The sequence below is a fragment of the Barbatula barbatula genome (genome assembly GCF_947034865.1).
Source record: "Barbatula barbatula genome assembly, chromosome: 19".
In the NCBI taxonomy this organism is placed as follows: domain Eukaryota; kingdom Metazoa; phylum Chordata; class Actinopteri; order Cypriniformes; family Nemacheilidae; genus Barbatula; species Barbatula barbatula.
In genome coordinates, this window is record NC_136782.1 from 8,277,886 (window position 1) to 8,297,887 (window position 20,002).

Sequence of the window (20,002 nt, forward strand, 5' to 3'; positions counted from 1 at the left end):
CTTCAATAACTGCATTAACTAATCTACTGCACTGTAACCTTATTAACTGCATTAACTAATCTACTGCACTGTAACTTCAATAACTGCATTAACTAATCTACTGCACTGTAACTTCGATAACTGCATCTACTAATCTATCGCACTGTAACTCTATTAACTGTATCTACTCATCTATCGCACTGTAACCTCAATAACTGCATTAACTAATCTACTGCACTGTAACTCTATTAACTGCATCTACTCATCTATTGCACTGTAACCTCAATAACTGCATTAACTAATCTACTGCACTGTAACTCTATTAACTGCATCTACTCATCTATTGCACTGTAACCTCAATAACTGCATTAACTAATCTATTGCACTGTAACTTCAATAACTGCATTAACTAATCTACTGCACTGTAACTTCAATAACTGCATTAACTAATCTACTGCACTGTAACTTCAATAACTGCATTAACTAATCTACTGCACTGTAACTTCGATAACTGCATCTACTCATCTATCGCACTGTAACTCTATTAACTGTATCTACTCATCTATCGCACTGTAACCTCAATAACTGCATTAACTAATCTACTGCACTGTAACTCTATTAACTGCATCTACTCATCTATTGCACTGTAACCTCAATAACTGCATTAACTAATCTACTGCACTGTAACTCTATTAACTGCATCTACTCATCTATTGCACTGTAACCTCAATAACTGCATTAACTAATCTACTGCACTGTAACTCTATTAACTGCATCTACTCATCTATCGCACTGTAACTCTATTAACTGCATCTACTCATCTACTGCACTGTAACCTCAATGACTGCATTAACTAATCTACTGCACTGTAACTTCAATAACTGCATTAACTAATCTACTGCACTGTAACTCTATTAACTGCATTAACTAATCTATTGCACTGTAACCTCAATAACTGCATTAACTAATCTACTGCACTGTAACTTCGATAACTGCATCTACTCATCTATCGCACTGTAACTCTATTAACTGCATCTACTCATCTACTGCACTGTAACCTCAATAACTGCATTAACTAATCTACTGCACTGTAACTCTATTAACTGCATCTACTCATCTATCGCACTGTAACTCTATTAACTGCATCTACTCATCTACTGCACTGTAACCTCAATAACTGCATTAACTAATCTACTGCACTGTAACTTCAATAACTGCATTAACTAATCTACTGCACTGTAACTCTATTAACTGCATCTACTCATCTATTGCACTGTAACTCTATTAACTGCATCTACTCATCTACTGCACTGTAACCTCAATAACTGCATTAACTAATCTACTGCACTGTAACTTCAATAACTGCATTAACTAATCTACTGCACTGTAACTATTAACTGCATCTACTCATCTATTACACTGTAACTCTATTAACTGCATCTACTCATCTACTGCACTGTAACCTCAATAACTGCATTAACTAATCTACTGCACTGTAACTTCAATAACTGCATTAACTAATCTACTGCACTGTAACCTCAATAACTGCATTAACTAATCTACTGCACTGTAACTATTAACTGCATCTACTCATCTATTACACTGTAACTCTATTAACTGCATCTACTCATCTACTGCACTGGTACCTCAATAACTGCATTAACTAAGCTACTGCACTGTAACTCTATTAACTGCATCTACTCATCTACTGCACTGTAACCTCAATAACTGCATTAACTAGTCTACTGCACTGTTACTCTATTAACTGCATCTACTCATCTATCGCACTGTAACTCTATTAACTGCATCTACTCATCTACTACACTGTAACTTCAATAACTGCATTAACTAATCTACTGCACTGTAACTCTATTAACTGCATCTACTCATCTATTGCACTGTAACTCTATTAACTGCATCTACTCATCTATTGCACTGTAACTCTATTAACTGCATCTACTCATCTATTGCACTGTAACCTCAATAACTGCATTAACTAATCTACTGCACTTTAACTTCAATAACTGCATCTACTCATCTATTGCACTGTAACCTCAATAACTGCATTAAATAATCTACTGCACTGTAACTTCAATAACTGCATTAACTAATCTACTGCACTGTAACCTTATTAACTGCATTAACTAATCTATTGCACTGTAACTCTATTAACTGCATCTACTCATCTACTGCACTGTAACTCTATTAACTGCATCTACTCATCTACTGCACTGTAACTCTATTAACTGCATCTACTCATCTATTGCACTGTAACCTCAATAACTGCATTAACTAATCTACTGAACTGTAACTCTATTAACTGCATCTACTCATCTATTGCACTGTAACTCTATTAACTAACTCTCCTTTGACTCCCCACTCCTGTGTGTTCTAAGCAGCCAGGTGTTATTTGGACTCCTCCCTTCTGCACTGAGGTGTCTCCATTAGCCGTTGAGACAATATCTTGAAGATTTCCCTTCGACGCAGAGCAGCGAGATTATAAGAAAATGCTCGACGGTACTTGCATTCTCTTCCTTGGGTATCAAGATCCCCTCAGCTGATCTCCATTGGATAGACACTTTCCCTCTCTGCCAAAACACCTTCTGCATTTTCCAGAGTCGAACAAGTAGCTTTGGGCACGGTTACTAGACCCTATAAGGTACCCGGCTGGGACCAGGAGCGGAACTTGATCTTCTTGCCATTACTGCATCATTCACCTCTTTCAAGGTGGGCCAGGAGATCTGTAGGTTCAATGAGCTTCTCGCAGAGGCCGAGGTCTTGTTCCCTTACAGCGTCTCTCAATGTGACACTGAGGTGGTGGTTCATCTCCTCCACAGAGCACGTAAGGTTGCTGCTAAGATTAATGCAGCATTGGAGACATCTGGATGCTTCAGTGTGACTGGTTCTGGTATGTCATGTAGCGATCCAGCTGCTGTGTTGTTAAACGCGCAATTATTTATAGAGCTACAATGCTGACTTGGCAAAACATACCTACATTGCATACAAAATACTTTAAAATAGTTTGTATTTCCTTCGTCATCCAATGTGAATACGTATGTTATGTTTGAATACTGTAATATTAAACTAAAACTTAATTTGATATTATAATTGATTGTTATTAAGTCACGTAACTTAGCCCTGGATATATGCTTCATGTGTTAATGATGTACTATGCAATAACAATAAAGTAAATAACTAAGTAAACAATATGTTTGTAGTGTTTTTGAGAGGGGCAGAATGCAGTAATCAGAACCGTCAGAACTGTCTTTAAATAAGATTTACTTTATGCTCTTGTTGTGTCACGTGGTATCACTTGTTCTTAAAGTTTTCTGAGCTTTATGTTAGTGTTGTGACAGCCCATTACCGCAAAAATTATTTGAGAAACTTTATTTTTAACCATTAACAGAAATGTCATCTAACATGGTAACAAATACAAAACGGAAGTGTGGCGCATCAAACAGGAAGTAATTTGCGGTAATGGCGCCCTCCATGGAGATGTCAAGAAAAAGGTGGATTAAACACAATCTCACCTAATGAAACTCAGCAAATAGAGTTAAAATGATGGAAATGTTGACCGTTCCAAAAGGGGCGAACGTGTGTGAACTATGTATAAATATCTCTCTCATATCAATGATATCGACTAAAGAAGCTATTCTTTATGTGGAACTGCGGCATATAGTGGAGATCATGTGATCTGCCACCTCATGGTTGCATAAAGCAGGCAAAGAGGAACCCCTACTAGCTAGCAACAGTGGATATTCATAGATCTTTAGCGATTTAATGACTGTATGCATGAAGACCCCTGAGGTCCAGGTCTGGATGTGGATGGGTTGAAGGGGAGGCAAAGCACTCAGGTATTGCCTGAGGGTGGAGAGGCCAAGCTGTTCCAGTACGAACTTCCAAAGTCTCTCTGAATCTTTATCAACATGAACTTTTCTGGCAAAACCCTTTGGGTCTCAGACATCCCTATTCTCAAACACAGCAAAACAGTGTCCAATGGCTTGTTTGTTGTCCCTTGACACATGCACAACCACATATTGGGGCTCGCTCTGTCAGTTTGTTGAGCAGAGGTGTGCTATTCACTATTCTTCTGACGATTATCTTTTTCTTTCGACTCACAACATCCACCCACAACATTCTGGATTCGATCCACCCAGTCAAACTACCAGCATTGTCTCCTGAAAAAGTAAATAACTAGTTTGCCCAGACTTTCAGACAACCCGCTGACTAGCATGTCTTAAGGAAACAATGTATTATGACGCTGAAATCCCAAGAAACAACACACTGATAAGAAAACAAACTTCTGTGGGAAGAGTTTGGCATGCTGACAGTGTGCTACGATAAAACTCTCTTCAAGATATTCATTTTCCTTAAAAAAATACCAACTGCCCCTGCAGCCATCAAAACACAGCTTTTGTAACAAATCCGGCGGAATTCGGACTTCAAACCACCTGCTTTGACCATCTACAGGACTCAGTTTTGTGTGTGCAATGCTATTTTTGCGCGTTTTGTTTGTTGATCCTATTGAAGGTTGGTGTGTTATTGGTATTAATCTGTTTGAAATAACTGTTAAACTGTATATACAAACAAGTTGGAAAATCGTTTCACACCATAAATGATTTATGACGCAATCAGTTTTTTTGTAGTTCAGCTGGTAGAGCATGCGCTAGCATTGCCAGTCTCATGGGTTCAAATCCCATGAAATGGACATTAAGTACTGACAAAATACATCCTGAATGCAACTGGGTAAAATCAAATGCATAAAAATGGTTTTGAAATGGCATTTTAAGGCATTTCATTCTGCCATAAAATATCAAGCCGCTTTTGGAATAAAGACATCCAATCTGCTGGACATGACCAAATGCAGTTATACTTTCTTAATGGGGGTCATATGACATGGCTAAAACGAATAATATCGGGCTTAGTCAAATCATACCACGAACTGAAGTAGATTTGTGGGGGTGTGGTTACATGAGGCGTTTCAGGCAGGTATGGGTGAGCATTCGCTTATAGATGGAATGCATTTTATGTTCTGACGCCTTAATTTATGCAAGTTTACGTGTCTAATACATGCATATGACCCCTTTAAGAGTAATGGGAGAACCAACTAACTAGTCTAGTTAAAAATGCTTATAAATATGTTAAAACAAATAAAGTACAACAGTGTTCAGGACACCATAAGCTTTTGGCAAAAAAAAGATGCACACGACTGGCAGACGTCATTGCCATTATAAGAAATCAGTGTTTGAACGGCGGAAGGAGGGTCGGCCTGCTGCCGGACCTTAAGCCCGTGATATTCTTTGCATGTCCACAGACTCGTGTCCCAGATGATTAGAGTCTAGAGGAGAGATCAGAAACCGCATTTCAATCAGACAGTCAAGGTGACTTCGTAGTAAGCTGATTTCCAACGCGGTCATTACCCAAACCTGCAACTCTCAGAACTTTGACAAACCTGATTATGAGTAATAATGAGCAGTGAGCACCAATTACAAGACTGTAGATGTCCTTTATAACATTCACAGCAGTGAAGACACAGCACAGAAGAATGCTTAGTTATTTGAGAGGATCGAAAATTGATTTAGACAAGAAAAAAAAGTAAGTTTTGCAAAGTCTGTAGTTGTCCAGTTCCACGAGTGGACACCAGAGGACCTCATCCTCTGTAACAAAATAAAAAGGGACAATGGCAAGTACACGACTAAAATGTCCCCAAATAAACCCTGATCTGATTTTTGCGTGGTTGTTCAAAGTATCTTTTAAATGTGGCCTATATCAGTCATTTATCTAAATATGCAACAGTGCTAGCCTGCCTATACATTTACATTTGGCAGACGCTTTTATCCAAAGCGCCTTACATTGCATTATCCTATACATTTTACATTGGTGTCTGCAATCTCTGGGATCCAACCCACAACCTTGCGTTGTTAACGCAATGTTCTTACCACCGAGTAAATATAATGAAATGTGACATAATACTTTGCGATGAAATTAAAAGAACATCTTTCTTTTAAGACAACAAGCCACAAACTATAAATGTTTTACTATCTGTTCTCTCATCTTAGTTCATCCCCAAATGAAAATTCTGTCATTATTACTCTGCTCCAAACACTGTATACATGTATTTGTCCTGCTAAACACAAAGAAAGACGTTTGGAAGAATGTCAGTAAACAAACAGCTCTCATCCCCCATTTACTGCCGTTAGTAGAGAAAATAAATAATGTGGGAGTCAAGGGGAGATGAGATCTGTTTGGTTACTGACATTCTTCCAAATATCTTCCTTTGTGTTCAGCGAAACAAAGACATTTATACAGGTTTGGGACAACCTGAGGAGGAGTAAATCGTGACAGAATTGTCATGTTTGGGTGAATTATCCCTTTAAGCTAACACAGGGAATGTAGTAATAAGCTACAGCTTTAACTATAATAATTTTCATATCAATAAGAATGTTCATAGATCTTTTGCTTCATCGTTAACAATGGTCTATAAATAAATACAATATAAATGTATACAGCACAATAAGATTCATAAATCAAAGAACTATCATAAGGCCCAACATTTTATGCCAAAACAGAGATTAAACAAACAAATAATGTGCCGAAATTATTTAGATGTGAATAAATAAAACCTTGAGCAAGATTTAAAGAGTTTCTGAAAATCTTTAATTTTCTTGACAAAAGGGCAATTTCATGTAAATGTCTAAGAAGTGTGTGTGTGTGTGTGTGTGTGTGTGTGTGTGTTAATATCATTTTCTATAGTGTATATATATATAGTGTATATATATGTAAATTGTCAAATCAATACCGTTCCACATTCATTGTAAATGGACTTTGATGGATATAATTGCTTCCGATTTGCACATTTCACAGTTCATCTCAACGTTAATCCAGTTGAGAGTTTCCTATTTTGGATTCAAACCAAGATCATAGTAAACCCATTTCAGAGCCCTGACACATTGTGTAAGAACCATCCCTCTCAGAGGTCAGCATAACCAATATTCTCCTTCATTGACAGATATTTTTACCAGTGACGGAAAAATCTGAAGACCGTCCGTCATTTTGACAGATTACAATAAGGGCAATTTGTAACTCTCCGTTTGTCATTTCCTTTCATTACATTGTGATCGTAGGCTACTACCCCTGCCCTGAACACGATCACGAAGGGACGCGTGTTTCCCATTCATTAGCTTACTTACAAATGCCTGGTCCGTTTTGGAAAACACGTGTCCGGTCAGTGGAGACTAGCGATGCAGATGCATCTGTCACTCATCACCCGCGTCGCGTGCAGGCATACATCAAAAAGCTGGCAGTGATGCCGTGTTTACAGAGTTTTTTCTTTCAGAAAAGGGACCAGCATCTTTTTGGATAAACGTTAACTTTCAGTGAGTGGAAAATTGTCTCTCTTGGCGTCTCTGTTCAGCGTGCAGCGGAAGCAGGACATTCATGACCGAAACCGCAGCTTACTTGTGAGTGAGTGAGTACAAAACACCAATTCCAAGTACTTGTCTACTGACAAGACATATGCACAAACATTTGTCTCTAATTATTATTTTATGTATGACAACAGAAACATTAAATGTGAATATAAACAACAACAACATTATTGGGCATTAAAATACAGCAAGTTCCGAGAATAAACGCAAGTACAGCGTGATGACATCACGAACATGCTAATTACCACGTAATGTCACAGTCGATTTGCGACGATTTACGACACTGCACAATCTGTTCCACGCTTGCGCAGCTTTGTTTTACTGTTAAATAAAATACAATACTCAATTTACTTCGCTGCTGTCCACCTGGTCTCATTTCACTATGCGTTCTGTCAAGTCAGTTTGAAATACTGTAATGTTTCCCCTGACTTTGTAGTTCTTTCTTAATGTAAATGAACATAGTCTAGTTAGACATACGTGTTATGTTCCTTATTGGCTTCTGTAAACGCCATTGAAGGGATTATTTTACTAATTTAGTTTATAGGCTAATATATCTATCCATTTATAGACCCATACGAATAAATTACTTCATTTAAAGTTAACTAGTATTATCAGATTTTAATAAAAAAAAAACGACACAAACCGTCTTTGACAATACTACTGATCTCAGATCGAAACACGGTAAGGTAAATACACATTTCATACAGCAATGAATCGCAAAATGTAGTTTGGAGGAAACTGAAGATTTGCAGTCGATAAAAATACTTTATTCCACAAGTAACCAAAATCATCCATGTTCATGTAACAACTGTATTATTTTGGATTAGCAACCACATAAACACATCGTAAAGGTAATGCAAGCAACATATAAAAACATACTCGCCGTGATCGGTTAAACTATGTAACGTTAGCCTACAAAACAAAAAATATGCCGCCAGTTGTGCCACCTGGCCGTCAAATGTTTCATCGCCTGCGTGGTACCAATAGTGTAGGAAAACCATGACGTTTTCGAATACGTAGTTACGCGCATGCTCAGAACGGATCGTGCAGGTGGAACGTCTACTGACAGTCACCTTGCACCATAGGCCATGTCACAAATAGACCTCCTACGAGTCTACCCTTGGTGATGCCAGGAAGTGCAGACCTATAGGGCACTAGGCACGAGTCAACAAGGGTACATAGGAGTGCAGTTTGGGCCAAATGTGAGGTCGTCACGCCGGAAAGAGCAAGCGGTGTTTTCTAATCACTCTCGCTGTACTTTGTTGTCAAGTCTGGGCAGCGCCGCGTGAAGTCGACCACACTGTTGTCCCATTGTTTGTTATTTGGAACAGGAGCTGCTGGTTTTTATAGTTTTGTATTTCATATGTTGATATGCCACCCGAGCATTATGCAATACTTAGTAATGCAACTGCTTATGTATATTTATTTATTTGTATACACAATACTTGATGTGCATAATGTTTTCTAAATATGCATATATGTTGTTATTTAATATTTCCCTATAATTCAGAAGCGGTGTTCAGCTTTACAGAGCCCAGAGACGACTATAAATCTACAACAAAACATCAGAGGCTTATCACCTTAAGTAAGAAAATGCACTGCATTAAAAGTTTTTTATTCTTGAATTGAATTTGGAATTTTATCCATTAAAAAACATCTAGCGCAACCTCTGATCCCGCTGTCATCATTATTTCAATCTTTTATGAATTTTCCACGAGCTTTACTTTAGCGGTTAGAGCAACGTGCAAGAAATATCAAGGTCATGGGTTTGATTGAATTAAAAACCTGACTGATTAAAATACAACAGACTAAATGAACTGCGAGTTGCTTTGTATATAAACCAATGCTCAATATGCTCTAATGTCAGACTAGATTTGCATTCTCTGAACCATTTTCTTTATAATATACAGACTATGATTTTAATAAAGAAAGTGTATTAGCACTTGAGCCATAAAGTAGCTAAAAGACTAATAAAATTGGTCTGTGCACTAAGAAGAGCATTCAATTCATTCTTCTCCTTAAAGCTATTGGACGGATTCAGAAAACTTCGAGACGTGAACACAGTGCGGACTACTTTTATCCTGTTTTTATGTCATTTCGGAGCTTGACAGCCTCAGTGCTCAATCACTTTCATTATACCGAGAAAGGTTGCCGTGATACTCGTCAAAAATGTTTCTTTTGTGTGTCACAGAAGAAAGAAAGCCACGTGGGAAATCTGCGAACAAAAAACATGAAGCGAAACAAGCCTTCCTTCAGATTAATACCAAAATAAAAAAGCAACTCCACGCAACGCTAGTCAAAATAATTAAACAATGTGTAAAGCATGCAAATTAGCACCTAGCGCTCTGTGCGAATTCATGCATTTGGCACATTACTGAAGTTTACAAACAGTGTTGAAACCTTGCATTCAAGAAGCTCACAGACAGTTTCTTTGACATTATGAAGCACAGTACAGTATGTACAAATAAGCAAAAAAAAAGCAATCGTGTCTTGATTTCAGAGAAATCAAATGTTTTCTGAAGTTTAGAGGTTCAGCGTTTTTGGTTAAAACAAGAGGAAGCGCCAATGGCTGGTTATTCCATTTGAAAGATTGTTTTCCTTGCTAACTTTAGATATTTCTTGTTTCATGAAATAACATCATATATATATATATAGTCTCAACTCAACTCAGTTTTATTTTAATATCAGAGGGATATGACATTAGTCAGTACCAGGGTCATACGGAATCTGCAGACTTTTTTGGTTAATTCTGTGCTAAAATCTGGGAAATAATCTGCAGAATTCTGTGGAACAGTTTTAAAACCGTTTACATTTGCACAGAAATGTAAATGTGTTAAAATAGTGTTAAAATACTACCCGTCTATGCATTTAACTGCAGTTGACAGTGGTCTGGTTCTGCTCATCATTAAAGAGGAACAGCCTTCAGAGAAGTTTTAAGAGCTACAGGACTGTTTGAACTCACCATAGACCAAATTATTACTATGTGCATGTCATTTTGTATGAAAATTTATACATTTTATTGTTCGCAGTGTTAAAGCAAAACAAGTACTTGTAAAAAACACTTGCGCTGTCTCAAAAACTCGTCGCAAAATGCACCCATTTAGTCGCAGTCTAGAGCCCTAGAGGTGGGTCTCTCAACCTGGATGATGCGAGGGCAGCCACAGTACACCGGTGCAAGTGCGCTCGCCACACACCTGGAATAGGTGGAGAGAGATATAGAGCCAATTCAGAGGCTGGGGCCATGATTGACAAAGGCCAGTGGAGGGGGAATCTGTCCATCAGTGCCATGAGATCTTTAATGACCACAGGGAGTCAGGACCTCGGTTTTAACTTCTCATCGGAAGGACGGTGCTTTTTACACTATAGTGTCCCCATCACTGTACTGGGGCATTAGGACCCGTACATACCACAGGGTGGGCACCCCCTGCTGGTCTCACTAACACCTCTTCCAGCAGTAACCTGGCTGCAATGATCCCATCAAAGTACGGACCAGGCTCAGCCCTGCTTAGCTTCAGTGGGCAACCAGTCTTGGGCTATAGGGTGATTTGGCTGTATTCGTTCTGATCACGATGTGCTGTATTATACTGGCAAACCCGCTGTGTAAAGTATAAAGTTGATTCAACAAGCCAGCTTCACAGCTAAAAACATTACAGTGATGTTAATTTAGAGAAACTTAACAAGAAATTAAAAGTACTTGGATGCAACAGAAACAATATTCATCGAAACAGAATGATACAGAACAGAGAAATACAGCCAATACAGTTTCTATGGAATGCATAAATAGTGAACATTATAGTGCGTCCTGGGACTATTCAGCTATGTGTTAAATACAGGTTTTTCTCTCATCAGACAAAGATCAAGTCTGAGTCCAATTGAAAAATTGTATATGTAGATACGTACATGGCACCTGATTTTGTTAATTAACTCTCTCTTTTGCAACAGAAAAGCAGGTTGTCATAGACTTGTTCAACAAATGGCTCATAACAATGTTTAAAAACTTACCTTTCTGAGCCCAAGCGAACAAGCGTTCAGAAGAACACGTATCAATCACCGTTGTGAGTTCACAGAGTCTCTTTAGTCATCTGAATTCCTGACACTTCATTGCCTCTCTTCACTCGCAGCAGGATTTAGAGCTGCCTGCAAGACCTTGTTGATTTTGACGCTAGCGCTCATAAGAAACACTCCTGTTGCTCAGGGGCTTCTGACGCCGGGTTTGATCAAGAGCCGAGCAGCTATTGCGCTGGCACCTGCTTATGTACAATTATTTATGGGCTTTCGGGGACAGGTGCGAGTTTTACCCGGGGCTCTCTGAAGCCTGAGAAAAGCAGCTTTGCTGATTGAATGGGCTTGGGCTCAACGTGACCTCACACGCACAGAAAACAACTTATTCAACAAAAACATCACCTACCATGCAAATGCTGTTAGGGTTAGACTTGTGTAAGAAAGTGTACAAGCTTCACAAAGATGATAAAAAAGACAAGCCTTTTAGGCAAACAGCTAAAAAGTCCAAAATATAAATTAGTTAATTCAACCCGATCTCACAGGAATTTGTAACTATGTTATGAGGTAGCTAATTCGTATGAATTTATAAAATGTGAATCATACAAAAAAAAACGCACGATTATTAGAAAAAAGCAATACTGAAGCCCCTCCCCTAACCCCGCCCTTATAAATAACATCACTGGCGCTAAAGCAAATCTTACTAAAACGTATAAATGAGACCATACAAATTCAAACAAATAAGCCATCTTGAAAATAGTTATGAATTCTCGTGAGATTGTGTTGATTCATTTGGCGGCCATCACAGCCACGCCTCCAGCGAGACGATTTCAATAAATGCATCAAAGTGGAGGAAATAAACGTGAAACTTGATCTAAACCTTAACATACGGCAGATCATCAAAAAAGTTCGACAATAATGGTACATAGTACGTGTGTCTTAGTCTGTTATCATAAAACTAACACGAGCAGAGGAGAATTTGCTCAATTTAAATATTCATGGAGGCGAGGATGAAAAAAAGCTCCTGCACATTTTGTTTTAGTTGGCCAGCCCGTCGGCTATGTTGCCCATGTGGATTACAGACAGCCAGGGCTATGTGTAAATGATTAGCCTCTGTTAAAGCCATATACATCAGTTCACCCTATTAGAGTGTTTGTTTATCAAGGTACAATGGTACCGAGGTCAATACACAGTATTCACCACAGGGAAAAAAAAACTGAATGCAAAGTTCAGTTCGGATTGAAATTCACTCTTCACGGAAAATCATATCGGTTGTGACACAATCTGGCTCACATTTCGAGATCCCATATTTCTATACTTGAATTTGATTCATATTAAAACATGTATATTTAAAATGTATCCATGCAATAGCCTCTGAACAGATTTTTTACATTTACACAGTGGGTTTTTCCAGCATCTACGAATTAAAATATGAAATATGTGCCCAACCACATCCTATCTGTTCTGTATATACACAGTAAGAGAGAGTTATTTTTTCAAATTTTTGAGAATAACTTGTGTCCTTTTCTCAAAAAGAAAAAAACATCTAAACAAATGACTGAAGCATTACAATTTGCCTTCAACCTCATCTCTCTGCGGTCTAAGAGAAACAACTGAGATCTCATTTGCGCTTCTTCATTCCTTTGGGCTCTTGACCACAGCAAATTAAAGGCGCATTGAAATTTGAAACGTTATTAACCTTCATTTAAGAGTTTTATGAAGCACGCTAAGAAGAGTACAGACTTCCTTAATAATCGGAGGTTCGCAGAGCCCATGAGGTTTTTCCCTCATTCAACCTGTGACACATTTCACACGCCAGTATTCCACTTTTGAAAAGCGGTCCTGCAGAGAAGGGTAAAATTAGCATCCGTGCACATGTATTCAGATACCTCAATGGCTACCCCTCAAGACTTTGGTGTTAATTAAAACGATAATGAAGAACTCCATTTCACTTGTCAGTGGTCTCTATGGCACTAATGAATGGAGAATGTGAAGTCATAAATATGCAAAATGTGCCGCGTGCACTTAATCGGTGCAACAATGCAATTAGGCAGTATTATCGTTATAATCAAATGTAAAGACAGTACCATAGGACTACGTATATCGTGCATTTAGATGATGGGTGCTGAACAGTTGGGTTTCTGACAGTGCACCCACTGTATTGAAATTAAGTGCCATTTAATTGGTACAGTGCATTCAAAATCTCCAGGCAAAAGCAATCAGGAAATATGGAGTACCAATTTTAGGTCGGCGCTTATATATATAGTCAAATTACAAACCTGTTAAATAAGAAGTATAATTATGGTTCAGTAGTTTATTTATTTATCAAGGCTGCACGATGAAATGATAATAAACCGCCCACGATTTGGCGATTAGCTGCAATTTATTATGCACAGCTGCTGCATCTGAAAGCCAGATGGCGCACTCGTGAAGAAACTCCAAACTACACACGTAGTTCCAGGAAATGCCTTTCATCAACGGTGCGTTCCAAACGGGATATATCGCATCTTTCTACTGCTGTTTGTCAAGCCTGCTTATGTATTTTTATGAAAATAACGTATATATTTATAATGATGTCTTTTTTTCTCACTCCCGGCTCTTCACATATTGACGTTAAGTCGGCGTCCCTCGGCTTCACTTTTGAACGTGCAGGGTACTCCTTTGGCGCCATTTTTCACGCACGTTCTACCATCGTTATGAAATTGTATATTGTATATAATTTACAATGATGACGTTTGGGTCATGTAAGAAACAATGTTGTTCAAAAATATAACGTTAGATATTCCAAGGGTACCATCACAAAACGATCAATTTGTACGAGGAACAGATGAGAAAGCGATCCCCGTCTGCCGTTAAGCAGATCCGGTGAGACGAACAACAGACGTTCAAAATTGCTATCAGAAGAAGAGTTATGTTTCGATGCCATTGGCATAAAACTGCTTTTGGTCAGTCTGTTTGTGTAATAAATACCTCTGACTGTACATTTATTCACGGGGTTATGTTTAGGGTGGGGTTAACTCCAAGGGGCGATGACCGAGCATCAATATGTGACGAGTTGGGAGTGAGAACAGGTTGGATTTTTGATGGGTGTTGCATTTTTAAATTTACGATAAACAGTGCATATAACGCCTTGGACCACTCAACATTATTTGATGCGTTGACGTAATAATATCAACTGAAAAATGCATAGAGTGCAAGACATATTGGGCCGATTGTGTCACAAATTAGGCCGATTAACAAGCAGGTTCATCTGTGAGCAGCTAAGCATTGTTATGGAACAAGCGACATTCGGCAAACAGATTACAACTGGCATTACATAGTGATGTCTCCCTCTGCCTGCTAGCTTTTTAACTACCTGATAACTTCACAAGAAAACGGTAAAAGTTTAATTATTATTTATCCTTCGTTCTTAATTTAGCCTTATTTATCTACTTATTAAAAATAATGCCACTTGATAATGCGAGTAGCTTTTTGGAACTCTATTGTTAGCTGGCGTTCAACGACATAGTTTGAACACTATCGACTACTTTCGCATCTACTTTCCTGTCAGGCTTCCTACTGTCCTATAAGACAGAAAAAGGCTAAAAGCTAAATATAACTAAAAACGCTGGCCTGATTCCTAAAAATGGACATCGGCCAGAGAAAACCCCACATCCGTCAACATCTCATTCACCATGTAGAACACAATATACGTGCGAAAAAGTGACTGATATGAGGCGCCGCTTCAGCAGCTCTACCAGTCAAGGGGGCGGGACTCTTCGGCTTAGAAAGCGGATTTTATTGGACAAGAGGCTGAAGTGTAGCTTGATGTCATGGAATTTCTAGATCGGTTATATCTCCTAGATGCGAATATTGTCAGCATTTAATAGCATATCACTTTATTGACGTCCTCACTTATTGAGGCTCACTCTGTTATTTATATTGAAAGGAAAAAAAACTTTCATTTTAATTTCAGTGGGGCTTTAAGCAAAATTTTTATAAATGTATCATTCATCCCTAAATATGAATATTTTTAAGTCTTATATATATAAATACATCTTCACGACATTTGTTCAGCATTTTAAATCGGTTATAAATATTCTGTTGGTTGCATCTTGTGCAAACGTTTTTGAAACCGGAAGTTCCTCTGGACCGCCACAGAACCAGCATTGTTTAAATCACCCGAAGAGGTCTGTTTTTAGATTTAATAATGTATGTGACATTTAGAAATAAAGTTCATAAAAACGAAACCGGAAGTGCATCCGGACCAGGTTTTACATCTTGCGAAGTGGTCTATAGTCTGGTTAATCCAACTCATCATCCAGATATTTAATGCATGCAGAACATATGCACCCTGCGGACAGTATTCATACAACACAGTATTAACAGTACAGAAGAAATGAAATGGAAATCACAATATTATATGCAAAAACAACAATGCAGTAGGTGACCGCTACCGTAACTCCCCTGGTACGAGTACAAGTGGGCGGGGCGAGATCCGCCCACCTATATATACGAATTTACGTGACTGGGTATTGAAGGACAAGCAACGTCATGGTATGTTGTGGCAAAACACGCGCGTGCATTAAATGAACCCGAAGCCACGCTGTTTTTGCACATTAAACCATAAGAACGGATCTCGAAAACAGATCTGAAATGCAGGTACATCCACAACATGACCGGCGATGCATGACATTAGTTTTTATTGGAGGTTAAACGTATGCAATGGAGAGGAAACAACAGCATCAACATATTGCAGATCTGTATTTACGCACAACATGTTGTTGTAGGCCTTTCGCCATTAAAAACCACTGCGACGAGAGTATAGCAGGTGTCCCTCAGTAATATCAGAGAGTATAACGTTAGGTAATGTATTGAATGATATCACATCCCATTATTATTGCGATACTGAGAGCTCCGGAGCATTTTCCAGCGACAAGATGCTAATGACTGTTAAGACGCAGTTACCTCCTCTGGAAGTCCTTTACGTAGGGTTTAAGGTAAGGATCCATTTTCAGAAGGGACTGGAAGTTCAGATGAGGACTGGAAACATGATCCTCTGAAGCTGCCATGTTCGCATAAGACCAAAGCAATCGAGCAGCGGCGACTCGATCAGATCCCCTTTCACTCAAGTGTCGATGAGCAGCGGGTTGTGTCGCAGTGTCATATGAGACCAGGGTCATCTCTTTATGCGTTGCCCACGTGACAAGAAAACTTTAAAGTGTGACTTTTAGAAATGTTTTAATTTAACATTCAATCATTATTGCGTGTGTCTTTATAAGGACATCGCGGAAGCGTTTGGGGGGCTAGAGGGTCATTTAACTTCTTGCCCTTGAAAAAGTTCCCTTGTTTTTTCATAAGGAGAATTTCTAAAATACTTCATATATGTGTTGTAATATACTATTAAAAGATTACTTGGTGTAATTTTATTTGGTTTTATCAAATAATTATTCACTTAAATTGCTGGTTCATATTTTCTTATATCATGAAGAGTTGATTCGCAACAGATATATCAGTGAAAAAAAGTTTTTATTATTTTATCATGTTTTCATTGTGTTTAACTGTGTTATTTCGTTTTAATACTCAATTAAAACAACCAAACTGCGGTTCGATTGGAATGCACAATAGAAAATGCATCATTTTTTTATTTTACTTCGTATATAATTGTGTTATTATAATGTATCATTTTTATTATCTGATCTATTATCTTGATTCGTATTTATATAACCTAATAAACCATAATCTTCAAATATTTTCACATTTATTTTACTAAATGTTTATACACACACTGAGTATTATACATAAAGTTTTTTTAAAACACCCTAAACACAGCACAATGAATCTCTGTTATTGTTTTTAACACATCTCTGTGTCTCTTGTAAAGTTCATCACTTTCTGTGTGTTTTTTTTTTTTACTTAACACACAATAAACAGGCAATTACATGTAATGTGTTAAAATAGCCTGAGACAAAAATGTGTATCCTTTTTGAGAGATTAAAATGAATTGAGACTAATTGAGATATTATGGCTTCATGAAAGTTAAATGGTCACATTGCATGGTCTAACTGCAAAAAGGATCATTGTGATTATAGTGAAATTAATGGTTAAAATCAAACCTATGGATTTCACAGACTGGGTCACAATTGGTTACTTAAATTGTTGAACGAGAATTTGTGACTGAATGCAGTACCTCTTACGTATGCTGACCTTGAACATTTTTAACAGGGTATTTATCATATAAGGCATACAGACTTTTTCTAGCATACTTCTTGGTTTCTTTTATTTTAATATCATGTAGGGAAAAATACATTAAGGAGGAGTTTTGGCCCTGCAGGATCTCTTTATTCTTTAGCATATTGCATAGACTGTGCATATGTTACATGCCACCCTTATGGAACACCACCATATGGCTTGATAAGTGTCAAGGTTAGATGTAAAGACCGCAGTATGTATTCACTTTAACCTGAAAAAGAGCAAACCATATACTTACACACTTTATATTAGAGGTTAAACCTCATTTGAACAGAAGTGACACTTGTATAGCGATATACTTATAGCGAATAATTTACTTTAATTGACCGCAAAATGAATGATTTGCTCTGTCACAATACCTGGTATGATGCTGACCTTGAATCAATGTGTTACACAGTTTGCAGAGTTATACGACCACAAATATGGTTATTTACATATGCAGCTTTATATATTGTCCTTTGAACCTGACTGAGCTCACAATCACACTGAGATCAAATGGAAGAGAGTTTAATAAAAAGCAGAGAAATCAATGCATGTTAAGAACTAAATAGCCAAAAAGTATTTACTGTGAAATTAACCCTGAAAATATGTCTTAGTAGCATTTTGTACCCTTCAGGTTACCCTGAAACTCTGAGGTTTACAGTATAACAGACTTTAATTTACTCAATATCCTGTATAGTTGTATTCGTCACACAGTTGAAGAGTTGTGAAACATTTATCTCAGCGCGCTTGGTGTTTCAAAATATTTATCATAAGGAAAACACCATGCGAGATCACAGAAATAATGTAACATTCTCCCGCAGGGCTTTCACATGGTTGATGCCAATGCAGTTTATCCCATATCTGCATGTATTTGATAATATTAAAACCCATTTCAAAGCGTGAACCCTCAGAGAATTCCTCTTTTAACTCTGGTTGCATCACTCTTGATTTCGAAACGGTCCGGTCTGATCAAATGCTTAAGATTTAAGGAGAAAGAAGTTTTATGTGGAACATCATTAGAATATCAGTAAATGTGACTTACATCATAGCAGTTTTATCGTATATTTAATTCAGATTTAATCATGCGTCACAGATGTAATCATATTAAAGAAAAGCAGATTCAATTTGTGCACATGCACATCTGGATCGTCTAACATCTTTTTTGCAATTATATCACCTGAGTGTATTTTTAGCATGACATTCACTGTGAATGCCTCTAATAATCCCATATTATTGCCGTGTGAGGTCATTTGGACCTATATGAGTGTATGCATTTAAATACCATTGTGGTAATATTCATATGAAACTAGAAAATGAAGGTCAAGGTTCCACTATGAATGTTGATATTATTACATGCTTTATAAAGAACGATTTCATTCTGTGGGTCATTGATTCAGAAACAGAGAAATTCTTGCAGCATGTGGAGGTTGAGATGAAAGTCAAGGCTGCAGAATATGTTCGGATTTTAAGAAATATGCTAAAGAGCTTTTAACCACATTCTTATAATAAGAGAGATTATAGTCAAAAATATACTGTAAAAAATCACAATTCAAAATATAGTGTACGTGTGTTGATTTAGAAAAAATATTCTGAATTAACAGTTTACTTTTTGAACCCAGTTAGCATTCAAAGTGGGATTGACACAATTAACCTAAATTAAAGTAACCTTAAAATAGCAATCTTGTAATTTTGTGAGCACTTTTATAATAAAATCAAGTCAACTTTATTTATATAGCGCTTTTTTCATTTTCCTTGTTACAAAGCAGCTGTACAAGAAAACATATTGACTGTAAGCAAAACATATAAAGTGAAAACACAAAAAACAGACACAGATTCACGCAGACGTGTTTACACATTAACTAAACTTAATTAAACTGAACCAGACAAACTTTCTTCGACACTACCTGACACCAATTATTAAACACGCAGAAAATGAAATATAACTTTTTTCTTTTTTTGCTTCTAGTGCATTAGGCATACAGCTGGTAAGATCTAAATTTGCAAGTTCGTGATTAGAGTTCAGGGAATGTCTATGTAAACATCTCTTATTGCTTAGGGCCAGAGGGAGGAACAGTGAGGTTATCCACCATCTATATTCAGGCAGAGTAGGGGGTGAAAAAGAGACGCAGTCAAGAATATGAAAAACGCTAATTTTCTGATGCCACAGAGGAGATGTGGGGTGTAGTTGCCATTGTGTTTCTAATGTGTTCTGAATAGAATTCAGTTGTTGCCGTGCGGTTTTCCAGGTGTTCTGGGAAGTTGCCTTTTGGTCGCTTAATGGCCATAGTCTCGGTGATAATCTGGTCTGGCCAGCTCTGGTCCCTCCTTTAATGGAAGATCTAGAATTTTACAACTGATCAATTGTCCACAAGTCAAAGATTCAA

General features: G+C 37.6%; 1 protein-coding gene across 1 annotated transcript in view; it reads right to left on the reverse strand.

The window, feature by feature from the left end:
• gbe1b (glucan (1,4-alpha-), branching enzyme 1b) overlaps positions 1–16,553 on the reverse strand; it is a 113,372-nt gene extending 96,819 nt beyond the window's left edge. The window contains exon 1 of the mRNA XM_079481173.1: positions 16,353–16,553. Within this exon, the coding sequence (XP_079337299.1) occupies positions 16,353–16,456 (104 nt within the window). The 5' untranslated portion in view covers positions 16,457–16,553. The remainder of the gene's footprint in view (positions 1–16,352) is intronic.
• Positions 16,554–20,002: the final 3,449 nt, after the last annotated feature.